This window comes from Vicugna pacos, chromosome 21 (assembly GCF_048564905.1).
Source record: "Vicugna pacos chromosome 21, VicPac4, whole genome shotgun sequence".
Classification (NCBI taxonomy): domain Eukaryota; kingdom Metazoa; phylum Chordata; class Mammalia; order Artiodactyla; family Camelidae; genus Vicugna; species Vicugna pacos.
In genome coordinates this window covers 11900970-11915283 of record NC_133007.1, presented here as the reverse complement: position 1 = coordinate 11915283, position 14314 = coordinate 11900970, and the positions used below count along the sequence as shown (strand labels likewise).

The 14314-nt window shown below is 33.8% G+C and overlaps 1 protein-coding gene across 5 annotated transcripts in view; it reads left to right on the top strand.

Annotated features, from left to right (window-relative positions):
• RABGAP1L (RAB GTPase activating protein 1 like) overlaps positions 1-14314 on the top strand; it is a 569757-nt gene that overhangs the window by 70717 nt on the left and 484726 nt on the right. For all 5 annotated transcript variants that reach the window (XM_031688779.2, XM_072946070.1, XM_031688780.2 and 2 more), the window contains exons 5-7: positions 969-1143; positions 7923-8080; positions 9287-9397. In XM_031688779.2, the coding sequence (XP_031544639.1) occupies positions 969-1143; positions 7923-8080; positions 9287-9397 (444 nt within the window). The remainder of the gene's footprint in view (positions 1-968; positions 1144-7922; positions 8081-9286; positions 9398-14314) is intronic.

Genomic DNA, 14314 nt, shown 5'->3' with positions numbered 1-14314 from the left:
TAAATACTTGCTGAATGAACAAATAAATGAACCAGGTCTAGGAATTTAGGTTGAATATGTCCTGAACCTGTGATATTCCCTTAAAGCTGTTTTAATCTTTTAAATCCCTTTCTGATTTGCCTCATTCTCTAAAGTTTAGAATGTGAGAAAAGTTCTGAGTACCAAAATAATCGCAATATAAGTTTACAAGGTTTAGGTAAAAATGCTTTGAGTTTTTCAGCAAAGAGTTTTGTAGATATATTGTTTGTATGAAATCTCTTAAGAATATCAAAATGTCTTTTAATGTTATCTATTTAGTTTCAAAGTACCAGACATACTAACAGAGACTTAGTGTTTCGAATTGACTGTATTCCTAGTGGGTATCCCTTAGTTTCATAATTTGAGATCCTGAAGTGGTCTTTAGTTTTTATATCAGTGTAAGGCTTAGGATTTGTGCAGGAAAAGTCAGAGAAATATTTGCTCCTAAATCCCACAAACTCCTTTTGTCTCTTAAATTCCGTTCATCTTTGGTACCACTCTGACCGTTTTTAGGGTAAAAGAGGTTTTGGTTGAACAATGAATGACCTGGGGCTTGGGTAAACATATGGGTGCTGCTTTATTTAAATAGAAATGAACTCTCCAGGGATGGCCAGTGCTGTTTTTTACTGGCATTCCTTTTGTCATAACAGAACAAGACTAGCATTTAGGGATGGGTGACATTGATTTTACCAGGCAATGTATACTTGGCTTTGAGAGTAATTGAATTGTATCATAGGACACAAAAATGAAATAATTGTCAGAAGAAGGTGAAGAATTTGTATGTGTATAGCAAAAATATGAAGATAATTTGTTTCCTTGCATTGTTAGTACCAGTTTATTTTTGTGATTTTTAAAATAATTATGTTTATATGTTATTGGTATAATAAAACTGCCTTTGTTCTTTGTTAGTTTGGAAATATTTTATCTCATTTTTCATCACTGTTCTGCAGAATCATAGACCAATCTAACAACATGGAGATAGCATCTTTTCCAATCTATAAGGTGTTATTCTGTGCACGTGGACATGATGGAACAACAGAGAGCAATTGCTTTGCATTTACAGAGAGCTCCCATGGTTCAGAAGAATTCCAGATACATGTTTTCTCCTGTGAAATTAAAGAGGCAGTAAGTACAATATATTGTAGCAATTTGCTATTGAGATGAACCAGGGTAATATTTTTGAACCCTAATCTCACTGTCATGTAATTTTGTATGTATGACCATATACCGTATTACATAAATTTGGAGTATATGTCTAAAGACAAAATATTTGTAATGGCACAGAACTGAATATGGAGAGCTGAATCTGATAACTCTGTGCACTAAAGTGGTGCTGTAGGTAGGGCACTCTCAGTTTAACAGATTAACGGAAAAGTTCCCCTCGATGGGGTGTCCTCTCGCCCCACTGTGATAGTGATTGCTCAGGCTTAGAAAGGAGGAATATTTTTGTACCCCTTTTATTGTTTTGCCCAAGTTGATTGGTCCGTGTGATTGAAAAAAAAGTTTTCTCTGCTGGCTATCTCTACTTAGATACCACACTAAGATTGTTTCATAGACCTCTGTGGTTTTCACTGGTGATCTTTTGTTATGTGCTTTCACTCAGAGGCTGTCTTTTGTTCTATAGAACTGGTTTAATAAAAAACACAAATGCTCACATAAAGCAGGGATATCAACTTGTAGTATTTTACAGATGCTGGTAAGTTCCTCTTAGCAATTATTAAGTGGTAGATTATTCTTAGACTGGAGAAGCATGTAAGAATCAAATGGCTGCTACATAAATGCGGAAATGGCCTTCTTTTCTGTATCTATTGAATTCTCCCCAGTTTAAATACAAGTTGCACTTTCAGAACTTTAGGACTTATGTAACTATTCCAGAGGCATTAATAAATGTGTTTGGATGGACAAGGTCTCAGGTATGTTTGCTTTTGGAAATACAAATTGTCAGCAGAAAATGCTGAAAGCCACAGTTGCTCTATTTTCTCTTTACCATGAAACTTAAATGATTGTATTAACAGGAGTTCTGAGAGTTTATTTCTGGCCACAGTATGGAATTCTTAGAAATGTAGATTTATGTGTGTTTGATACTAAGCTTGAGGGGGTCTGTTGGTTGTTATACCTTGGTGATTAATTTTATTTACACTAAAATGAACATGCACACACACACATAATTTAGATTGTAGCCATAGAAGTTCTTTGTCAGAAGCATGCCTGTGTAAGAAGTTCAAGTTTGTTTGTTTTTTTAAATAGTTCTAAATCATCCCAGCGTTTATGTACACACAAACATACATACATACATATACATAGACATATACACATATACATTTGCTGACTACTTAGCCAAGTGTGTGAGGCATAGGAGAGTGAATGAGTACAAGAGTGCCTGGCACATAGGAGGCAATGAATATAAATAAGTTGAAAGAATGAGTGTGTGTTTGTGAATTAGGGGTTCTGTTTCTGATCCTTACAACTCCACCACAGAGGTGGGGAAGCAGATGGTAGAGTCCTGGCATTTCATGTTGGCAGCCATCATTAAACATACCTGTGTGGCTTCTGGATAACTGGTGCTCAACAGCAAGAAATTGAACTTTGAAGAATTGGAGAACCTGCTGATGGAGAGTCAGAAACACTGCTGCAGAAGGAAACTGAAAGGGACCTGGTTGCAAGCATTTTTCAATACTGTGATGGTATGAAACTCTCTTTATGGATTATAGCATCCACTGGTTATGGGTGGGAGAAATATTTGTCATTTTTGAGAACTTTAACAGTGGGTAAGCTGGGGAATTCTTGGCTTGACCATTTTGGATATGGTATTAAATAATTTTATTTGTAGAGAGGCTGTTTGGTGCATTGCAGGTTGTGAGAAAGTGATACCCATGTATTAATTTTTTTAGAGTAAATTTTTTGAAGTTTTGCATTATAGGACATAGGTGATAAAATTCACTGTTTGAAGGAGAAATGCATGATAATTGTCTTTCAGCTTTATTACTAGAGATCATTTCTGAATGAAAAATAACCCAATATAAAGATAAAACTTACTCCAGGCACTCTGCTAATTACTTAGTTGATACTCATAACATCTCCATAACATAGATAGTATTTAGTCGAGTGATCTTACGCTCCTCTTTGCCTGGAGCAGTCCTGGTTTATGCCTGTTGTCCAGGTATACTATTAAAGCACTTCTTTTTATTCTCAAAAGTATTGTGGTTTGGCTGATGAATTGTATGGGTTACCCTTTCTTTATCCCAAGGCTAAGAGAATAGATGATAGAACTGGTTTCAGAAGCAAGTTTCTGACTCTGAAGATCCATGTAATTTTCAGTAACAACTTTCCTGTTGCTTTCTTCTGAAAAGTGAATGTGGAGTTTTATCTTTCAATTATGCTTTATAAAGGGATTTTTCAGTCCTATAGCTTACATTCCAGCAACCTTTGCGTTCTACTCATGCCTTTTACAGAAGATGTCTGACATTTTCCTGTCTTCCTTAAAGAATAATAACTCTTTTAATTAATCTGAAGCTTTTTTTTGTTGGATTTGCTGGTTGTCTGGTTATCTGATTCCTAGAAGTTTCTTGTTCTGTGGTGAAAGGACAATTTTAGTCCTCATCGTTTGGGTCCCTCTCGATAGGCACAGACAGTTGACAAAGATAGCTCAAGAACAGATGACAGACATTCTTATTGCTTAAATATGTGCTATGCAGCACTGTTGCTAATTTGTTTCCCATTGTTTGCAGACTCCTTGGATGAGGTCTGAAGAAGTTTGTCAGTTAAAGGCATGAAGACATCTTCTCAAGAGGGAGTAGCAGCATGGCTGCCACTACCAGCGGTCACTGTGATTTGCTCTTATTTCATCGTTAAATCCCACAAGCAGCAGGCACCAGCAGTGGTAGAGGGGAAGCCCAGTGAGGGTGATGGCTTTGTTGGACCTGTCACAAGGACTGGGGTTCCCCCACAGAAGGGTTAGGACACATTTGACTTATTACCCTGGATATTCTTCTGTAGGACTCTGCTGTAGTGGATCTCAGTTCTCTATGGAGTAAAGAGTTGGGGAATCCAGCCAGAAATACCCTGATACTGATGATCTTTGTGCAGGGAGAGTGGTGTGGTAGACTTCGGCTGAAGAATTGCAGACAAAGCAGAGTATCAGAAAGCATAGTGAAAAAAGCCGAGGAGGCACCTATTCTTGTTGCATCTTTATGGATATATTATACAAAACTGTTTTTTAAAGATACTTCAAAAGGCTTAGTTGACTCTCCTTAAGAATTTATTTTTACTAGGCAGTGTAACCATTTTCTTCAAAACAGATTTTGAAGTTTTTATAGTATAATATACTCAACCATTATGAGCAGTTCTCATAATGGTTGCATAATAGAAGCAGGTTGTTATCATCAGGTGTTAAAGACATTCAGAGGTATTTCATGACAAAGCTCAAGGGTATCATTAGGAAGATATTTATTCTAAATGTACTGGTTTTTCTTGGGGTTGCTGATAGGCCAATATTAAAAGAAAACCTTATTCCTTGAATGGAAAAAAATTATTTCTAAACGCATATTTATGGAGATAGTGTTTTAGAAAAATGCCTTACTTTGGAAATTAATTTGTAAGTTATATTGTTAGTGTTCTTCTTAAATAAGTTGACCTTTTTAATTTTAAAAAGGTTTCTTGTATAATATGCCTCTTATTTTAGCTCCTTTCAGTGAATAATATATTTGAGCAAGTTGTCTTTAAAATTTTAACACATATCTTTCTGGGTGTCTTTTATATAATGATTTTTCTACATTTATTTTGGGGATGAACATTTTCTTGATACATTTTTAAAAGAGTTGATTCTCTTTCGCCAGTATCAGTGAAAAGGCTTTATCTTGGAAAAATTGGCTATGCTATTTATTTTAAGTAAATATCTTGTTTAATCTCAGTTTTGGGACTGTTAACATGTAATGCATATTTGAGAATTTGGAAAATACTGAAATACAAAAGAAAATAAAAGTTACTCAGAATTCCACCAGTTGGCGTATCTCCTTTCTATGTGCCCTCCTCCCCACCTCTTCAAAAACAGCAACTCCAACAGATAGTTTTGTGTTTAACTAGTCCTTTCTGTATCTATTACCTTCTAGGGAAAAATTGTACTGTATTATTTGTCAATAAAATTTTTGACTTTTGCAAAGAAAATGCCTATTCTGGATTATTGTGTATGTGTGTATACTATTTTATTTATATATATACATATATATATATGTATTTATATAAAATATGGTGTGACATGTATAGAAATGTTTTCCATGGTATTATGTTTTAAATTTTCTTTTCCTGATGAAATTGGTTACCCCATTTGTTCCGGTAACTACAAACATTGATAATCATTGTTTCTCTACCTTACTAAATTCGTGGATCATCATTCTAGCATATTCACAGACTCTAGAAGTCACAAAGGATTTTAATCTTGCTGTTGGAAATATCAACTTCTAAGACACGGTCAGGATTAAATGCAGTTTGATTGCTGTTAATGAAGTTAATGTATTGTTATGTCCTTCCTCCAAAAAGAGAGAAGGGTGTAACCTGATTTTCCCTCCCATCATTCTCTGTCACTATAGCTCAGCCCCATATACTTAGCCTTTTGAAAAAGACATCCCTGAGCCTTGCTCATCTACTTTAGAATATGCCAAGTTCTTTGACTTTTTTTGGTGTGGCCTAATGTAGCAGGCTTGCTGACAGCTCTGATATGAAGAAAATGAAATAGAAGATATGGGACAGAAGAAGAAAGGATAAATACAGTTGGGATTTGACTCTACTAATGTATCAAAAATTATGTACAGGTATTCTGTTTTCATATATAATGTTTTCTCAAAAATATCCTTAAAATGTTTTCTTAAAGATATGTAAAAAGTAAGTAATAGACCACACTTTATTTGGGGTTAGGATGTGGAGAGTACTCAAAGAACTGAAAGTAAAAGTCCCTTTTTTTGCTTTACCTTGTAGGCATAATCTTCAGTGACTTATTTCTAGCATGTACTTTGATTCTGTTTCCCTCTATAACACTTAAATCATTGAGCTAAGTCAAACAAGAGTTCATTTGAGGCTGAACATTTCTGCTTTTGGATTGCCTGCTTATTCCTCTCCATTTACCCCAAGCACATTCAACTTACACGTGATGAAATATAAGCTCTATGTTCGCTGCTGTATCCCTAGCACCTAGGATAAAACTTAGCACACGGAAGGCACTCAAAAACTATTTGTTGAGTGAATGAGTAAATTTATCATTGTCTTAATTGTATGGGATTTGAGGTCTACAGTTGACTAATATCAATCTTTTGCTGCTTTATTGTTTTTACTCATTTATGTAAAATTATAATGGGATAACACATTAACATATTAAATTTTACGAGCACTGTGATAGAAATTTGATGCTATTGCTAAAGTTGAACTTTAGGCTGACAGGCAGCATTCTTATACAGGTAAATTGTATAAGTCAGTTAATTTAGAAAACTTAATTTGGCATTGGAAAGGCAATTTGGGGTAATCATTAATTACTAGATGTAAGAGTGGCTATTGGAAGTTTGAGGGCCATTTTGTTTTTGCATGCATAGACTGTGCGTATGAGAAAAGGTAGAGTATATTAATATAACAAAAATAGACAATTGAGGAAAGTCTCCCATTTAAAAATTGTACTGTTGATGAGAGCACTCTTATTTCAAGCAAATTGTAAAATATTATAATCCTAGACTACTATAATTCAAAGAATAATTTGAATTCACTTTATCTAAAGGGAAGAATTTGTTAATATTCAGACAAGTTTCGTAACTAGTACCTCCCAATGTGAGATTTTGAAAATATGACCATTGTTTAAACACTTCTTATTTCATGTTTTCATTTGTTCAACCCATGGGTGGCCTGAGAGATTTGGAAGGTCTTTTGTGCTTCAAGCTTACAAGTTTGAGATGTATGATGCTTCTTTTGGAACCAGGGAAGAGAATAACTTCTGGAAAAGTATGGGATTTTAGAGTCCTTCTTTACTTTAGGAAAAGACTATAAGCCATTGGGACTACCTACCTACCTACCTACCTACCTATCTATCTATCTATCTCATTTTGTGTGTGTGTGTGTGTGTGTGTGTACAAAGTAGTCACCAGAGTGGCTTAATACTAATAAATTCGATAAGAACATTTTAGTATTCATTCATTCTGTGACACATTTATACCACAACAACATTGAGTAACAACACTGGAAGCTCTTGAAGCCACGTTACCACATTTGCTTACTCCTAAAAACAGTATTTATTCTGTGCCTCAGGATAGAAGTGTTCATTGGGAAGTTCGGTGTTCATTAGGAAGATTTAGATGCCAGCACCATTTGAGTGATTATCGTAGGATTCATTTCATTTCAATTTATGAGTCCTAGAAACATCTATAAATACATACAGCTTCTTTTGTGAGTTTAAGATAAACATCTTTATTACAATGTTTAAATGCCAGATTGAAAGACGCAAGCTACAGTTGATTCTTGAACAACGTGCTCGGGGGCGGGTGTTAAGGGCGCTGACCGTCCGCTTAGTCAAAAATCCATGTATAATTTATAGTTGGCCCTCCATATCCGTGGTTCCTCCTTATCCATGGTTCCACATCTGCCGATTCAACCAACTGTCGTTGTATAGTACTGTAGTATTTACTATTGAAAAATATCCGTGTATAAGTGGACCTGTGCAATTCAAACCCATGTTGTCCAAGGGTCAACTGTGTGTGTGTATATATGCTTATACTATATATATGCTATATATTATAAACTGCATATATATGCTTAGACTATATGTGCTTTATCTGCTAAAAAATTGTGGCTATAGATTCAAGAATTAGTAGAGAAGTCTATAAAAATACAGTTAAAATTTTTGCCTAATATTTTCATTTTTATTCTTTTAGGTAAGCAGAATTTTATATAGTTTCTGTACAGCATTCAAACGTTCTTCTAGACAAGTTTCTGATGTCAAAGACTCAGTTATTCCTACCCCCGACAGTGATGTGTTTACCTTCAGTGTCTCCTTGGAGGTAAAAGAAGATGATGGAAAAGGAAACTTTAGGTGAGGTTATTTGGAAAGAATAAAAATGTCTGAAATGTAATATCAGCTGATATAAAGGTTCCAGAAACTATACAGTGTTGGTATAAAGCTTTAGGCTGATAAATATTTCGCCAGTGAACGCATGGTTCACTTTTGTCATGCTTTTCAGATATTTTATGTAAAAGATTTTCTTCATATTTAAAAATACTTATACTATGGAAAATTTAGTAAAATAATAAAAGAATTAAAAGCTATGATATTGTCAGCCACAATCACTTTTAATAATTGATTTCTAGGGTGTAGTTTTATACAGTTGTATATATATAATTCTTTCTTTTTAACTTCATGATAGAAGAATTTTTCTCTTGCAGTATTCTTAGGATTAAAATAATTGTTAGTGGTTGCTAGTAGTATATTGTATGGTTTGATCATCATTTAATTAACCCTTTCCTCCTGTTGTATGTTTGGAATGTTTTTCTTTAGTTCAAAAATAAACAGATAAAAGGAAATAGTTATGCTCTTTAATGATAACCTGTGTGCCTTTACTTTGCCTTTATTTCTAACAATAGTTGTTAGGTAGGTATTTTATCTGTATTTTTTTTTCAGGTATAGAAATTGATCTCAGGTCAAACAAGTTGTTCAAGATATTTTTCTTTTCAGATAAGGCAACCTATATTTTAGACATTTATTGTTTTCATGAGAATTGTCAGTCTGACCTAAGCTAGAATTAACTTGCCCTGATCTATATCCCTTTATTCATGTTTTATTTATATTTACTTGGATTTGTTACCATCATTTCAAGTTCTAAGTGTTTAAAAGTAAGCTCTTCTCAGTTGTCTTGCCTTGGGTTTCCCTGTGTTAAAGGCAGTCTTGACCACACAACCAGCTTAATCAGAAATGTGACAGTCTTCAAAGTAATTAATTAAATAAGCCATGTGCCTGAATTTGTTAACTTTTAAAAGCTAAAATTTGAAATGTCATTTAAAAAGTTTCATTTTTAATCTTGGTTAGAGATAAATTATAAAGTTCTTGTAAAGCCAGTTTAAAAATTAATTCCAACTCTGTTTTGCTGACAGTGAAGTTTGTAGTTTGTTACTCTGGCAAGATGAGAGTTTAGTACATCTTAAGCTTAAATACTTTGTTGTCTCATTTTACCCTTGAAATAGGTTATTTTTGAAGTATTTTTATTTATTGTATTGATAATTCCTTTTTTTTTGTATATTTCAGTCCTGTGCCTAAGGATAGAGATAAATTTTATTTCAAGTTAAAACAAGGAATAGAGAAGAAGGTTGTGATTACAGTGCAGCAACTTTCAAACAAAGAATTAGCTATTGAAAGGTAAGCAGCTTGCTCCTAAATGCTACCAAAAACTTGTTTTGACAATTGTTACTGTGTTTCAAGAGACATACTGTTGAATCGCAGCTGTATTATTTACTGTGACTTCTCCCCATACTTCAGTTTCTCCATTTAAAAGTGAGAATGAGAATCATATTGCTTTCCCCACTTAAATAAGTTAGGTATAACTGCTTCACTGAAAATCTCAACGGGAAAAATAAACATGAAATGTCTTTATTTTTTCAGTAATAACTGCTTCAACCCTGTTTGGGCTTTTTCCTGCTCTCCCTTATTTACATATAGGACAAACACCCTAACCGCTCAATCATTTTTGTTTATTAGAAAGTCTGTTTACTTACTGAGATTTCAGAATCTTTAAGAGACCTATCTTGTAAATATATAAACACGCTCATAGATACACATGTGTGCATGTGTTTGTATTTGTATTTGATCATATAAAAACAAAACAACTCATAGGACAAAAGATATTATAAACAAAATCAATAACATGATATTTCTGGAAAAAGTGTTGTAATATAGATGACAGATGAAACGTTAATATCTATCATATACAAAAGTTTCTTAACAGTTGGTAGAAAGAAGAGGAGAAAAATGAGTGAGAGTATGCCTAGACAAATCACAGGAAAGCTAACAAACATACGTGTGAAGATGTCCCAATTCATGGGGACATATAATTAAGGGAAATGTAATTAAGGTAACAGTAAGATATCAGATTGGGAAAAGTAACACGTAGAATTGGTGGGGATAAGGGGAAAAAGGTAAAGAGTGTGTGCATACGTTTTGAAAAGCAAGCTGGTAACATCGGTAAAGATTAAGAAATACCTGTATTTGGACACATCAGTCCCATTCTAGGAAATCTATCCTACTGGGAATAAAAATACTCTATCTAAGGATGTATTTTTAAGGATATCTATTACAGCATTGTTTATAGTGGCAAAAAACTGGAAATAAAAACAAATACCCATTCACTTGAAGGAGTGGAAGAAATTGGTGGCAATCACAAGAGAAAGAGAGCCTTTTCATCAAGGCTGCTGTGTCCTCTGGCACTCCCTCTCCTCCCCTGCACATTCTCTAGACTGCGATAGAGGTTGGGGTCAGTTAAGGTGCTGGCTGATGACATCATGGTCACCCCTGTCCCTCTTAAATCTAGGTGAAACTTTCTGTAGAATGTGAGATATTTAGCTCTTTGCTCCTATCTTTGGATCCTGCTGTCAGTATCCAGATAACAGGAAAAGTTCTGTTCAGCATCTTGGTACAGTGATGCATGTGTGTTTTTCATTGTTTATGAAGTTTGGCCTTATATAAAAACTGCATTTCATCAACTTTAAGAGGAGGCATATATTTTCATATTTAACATTTCTGAAATTGTATGTTTAAGAGTTGATGGCATCTTATAATTGTCATCTTTTTATTCCTTTCTTAGTTGTGTAAAAAAATTATTAATCTTAAAGTTGATTGTTTCTTAAAATTGATTAAAATAGATGAAGATTAAAGGTATTGTTGATTTTGAATAATTTAGTACTAAAAGAATGATGATGTGATTTTTTTTGTTAGCAGTAGAGATAGCAATATTTTAATCTTTTTATTTGGAAGCAATTTCAAAGTTACAGAATGTTAAAAAAAAATAAAACTAGTAGAATGCCTACATATGCTCTCTACTCAGTTGTCTGTTTAGCAGCATTTTATCCCATTTGCTTTGCACCCACTTTCTCTATCTCTCTGAATTTTTCCATCCCTCCCTACCTACATTCACACACTCACAAACGTACACACACGTAATTGTTTTTCTAAATAATTTAAGAGTAAGTTATATACTTCATGGTGTCTTAGCCCTATTGTATGTATCAACTTCAGTGAATTTATCTTACACACAATACTTTTAATCTAACCTGCTATCTGTTCCTAGTTTGGTCAGTTAACCCAGTAACACCCTTTTCCCCTATCCAGTTCAGAACTTGCACTTGGTCAGATGCTGCGTTTAGTTGCCATATGTCTTTAGATTTCCTTAATTTGGAAACATTGCCACAGTCTTTCTCTCTTTCTTAACATGGACATTTCTGAAGACTACATTCTTTTCCTGTCTTTTTAATACAACTTTGCACATTTTAGGTTTATCTAATATTTCCTCATGATTAGATTCAGATTAGTGCTGCATAGGTGATGTTCTTTCCTTCACAATGTATTATATGTGAAGGAACTTGATAATCATCTGTCTCTTTCTGGTGATGCTAATTTTGATTACCAGTCAAGATGTCTGGTTTCTGCACTGCAATTCCTTTTTTCCTCCTCCCTTGCAGCTACTAAGCATTTTGTGGGGAGACCCATGAAAATATCCTGCGTCTCATCAAAATTTCCTCCTTGATTTAGCTTTCATTCATGGTTCTTGGCTATCCAATCTTTACTGTGATGAATGCAAAGTAATAAATAATTTTCTATCTTTTGTGTGCTCTCTAGTCAGCACTTGACATTTTGCCGTAACAGAGTTCTTCCTTCTCTTCCATTTAGTAATCTTTGTTATTGATATAGACTTATGAACCCCTTCCTCCACCCGCAGTAGTTTATAATTCACTACAGTGCTTAATTATTTTGGTGTTCAAACTGCCCCAGAATTTGCCAGTGGGAGCCCCTTCAAACCTTATGTCCTTATGCAGTGCCCCCAGCACTCCCCTTCTGGCATAGCAAAAGGCAGCTCTCCATTAATCATTTTGTAGTAATACAGGCAAAGAAGTATTAGGTGTTGACTTCAATATTAGTTAAAAATCTTGGACTTTTATGATTAAATGATATACTATGCCTCTGCTGAGAGACCTGTACTGTGCTTGTCTATATGGCAATCCTTCATTTTCACAGTGAGAAGCTCCAAGTTTGATTAACTTGAATATAAAAACCTTGGTGAATATAGGTGAAACAGGCAAATGCCTGATTAGGATTTCTTTGTTAACTTAGCCAAACATTTACACATACATTTAAAATATATTACACATCATAATAACTTAGAAATAACTGCTTTTGGCCCACTCATATTCGTAAGATGACTATATTCAGACTCTCCTCAATAATCTTCAACATCAGTGTCTTCATCATCACTTAAGCTACTTTTTGAATAGTTTGAAGGCATTTTTTTCCAGAGCATATTATCTCCACTAAGTTGTTTGAGATAAAGCACTTTTTGAATCAATATATATTGCTATCATTAGAAATTTTTTACCTAAGCCAGAAGATAGTTTAAAAAATCCACTCTGTATATAACCACTTGCTGTATTGTTTTTATTTTAATATAATTAATGTTGATGATAATATCTAACAACTATTGGTTTATATATCCAGCAATAATTACCAAATCTATTAAACTTTTTTGCTTCCTTTTCACACATTCAATCAGATGTCCTTTAAACATCCAAACTAAAATTGACTGAGATTACTTCAGGAATACTTTGTTCAACATTGCAGACAGAATTTTCTGTGATATGGGGTATTTTGTAAATGCTGGGATTTATCTTTTTTTTGAATAAGAAACCCTTGCTTTTTATTGGATGATACGTGGTATTTAATGTAATGAATGTAAATGGTGAAATTTAAGGTAATCCTGTAGGTGGCAGTCTTGTCAAGTGAATTCTTTTTTTTTTCATTGTAGCATTATTTTTTAAAGCAACTTTATAGAGGTACAATTCACCCTTTTAAAGTGTATAATTCTTTTTTTTTAAAGTATATTCACAGGGTTATATAAGCATCAGTACTACCTAATTTTAAAACATTTTCATTAACCCAAAAAATAAATCCATTCACAGTTACTCCCCATTCCTCCCTCTCTCCAGCCCTGAGTAACCACTGATTTACTTTTTTCTCTCTTAAAGCATAATTTTTCGTGACCAAAAGGAAAAAAAAAAAGAAAAATTGAATAAAGTAAACTCAGTGTTACTGAATAACATAATATAAAGGTATGTTAAGCATTACTGCTGACAAAGTTAAATTTGTAGTAGAAAGACATTGGTGTGAAAGAAAATCCTTCAAATTACATAATTTTGGCTTATCTTCTGAAAGAAAATGATTTATCATTTTTGAAAACAACTTCTTATGTGAAATTTCCAACGTACTCAAAAGCAGAAAGAATAACACGAAACTCAGTGCACCTATCATCTGCTCTGGATGCTAATTTTCAGAATTTTTGGATTTTAAAAAATATTAATTTTTATTATGAAAGAGGTGTTTCTCTGTGTATTCAAGGGTTCAAGCATTCATCATGTGTAGATATGTGAAAAATTAAACTGTGATTATGTGTCTTGACCCCTTTGAAGGCAAATACTGTGTCATTAATCCCAGAATTTCCAGTGTCTGGCACAGTGCTAGGAATGGAGCTTTGCAGTTAGCTACTTAGTCCTTACTTAGCACTTTCTCTGTGCTGAGCACTGTTCTAGGTGCTACGTATGAGGTGTATGTACTATAGTCTTCATTGTACAGTCAAGGAAACGGAGGCAAAGAGAGGTTAAATAGCTTTCTCAAGGTCATATAATTAAATACCAAGTCCGTCTGGTCCAGAGTAAATATTCTCAATCTCTACTGCCTCTTTTAAAAAACTTGTTGAGTAAAAAGTATACAAAATTTTTATAAAGTCAGAGCATTGACTGAATTCATTGTAATAAGGAGGGAGTAATAGAACATTGCACCTGATAGAATCCTAATCTGTTTAGAGAGTATGTGAGAACTGCTCTCTTATTTTGAAAGTTTCTAATGTTCTTCTTCTTTTCTCAATGACCCATGTTAGATTTTACGTACTAAGCTTAAATTAGGAACCGGACATAAGAAAGGAAATAATATTGACAGCCAATGTTGACTTACTGTGAAGGCCTTTGTAAAATTTAATTGTCATAACTACATATGAGGAAGGGTATTGTAATTATT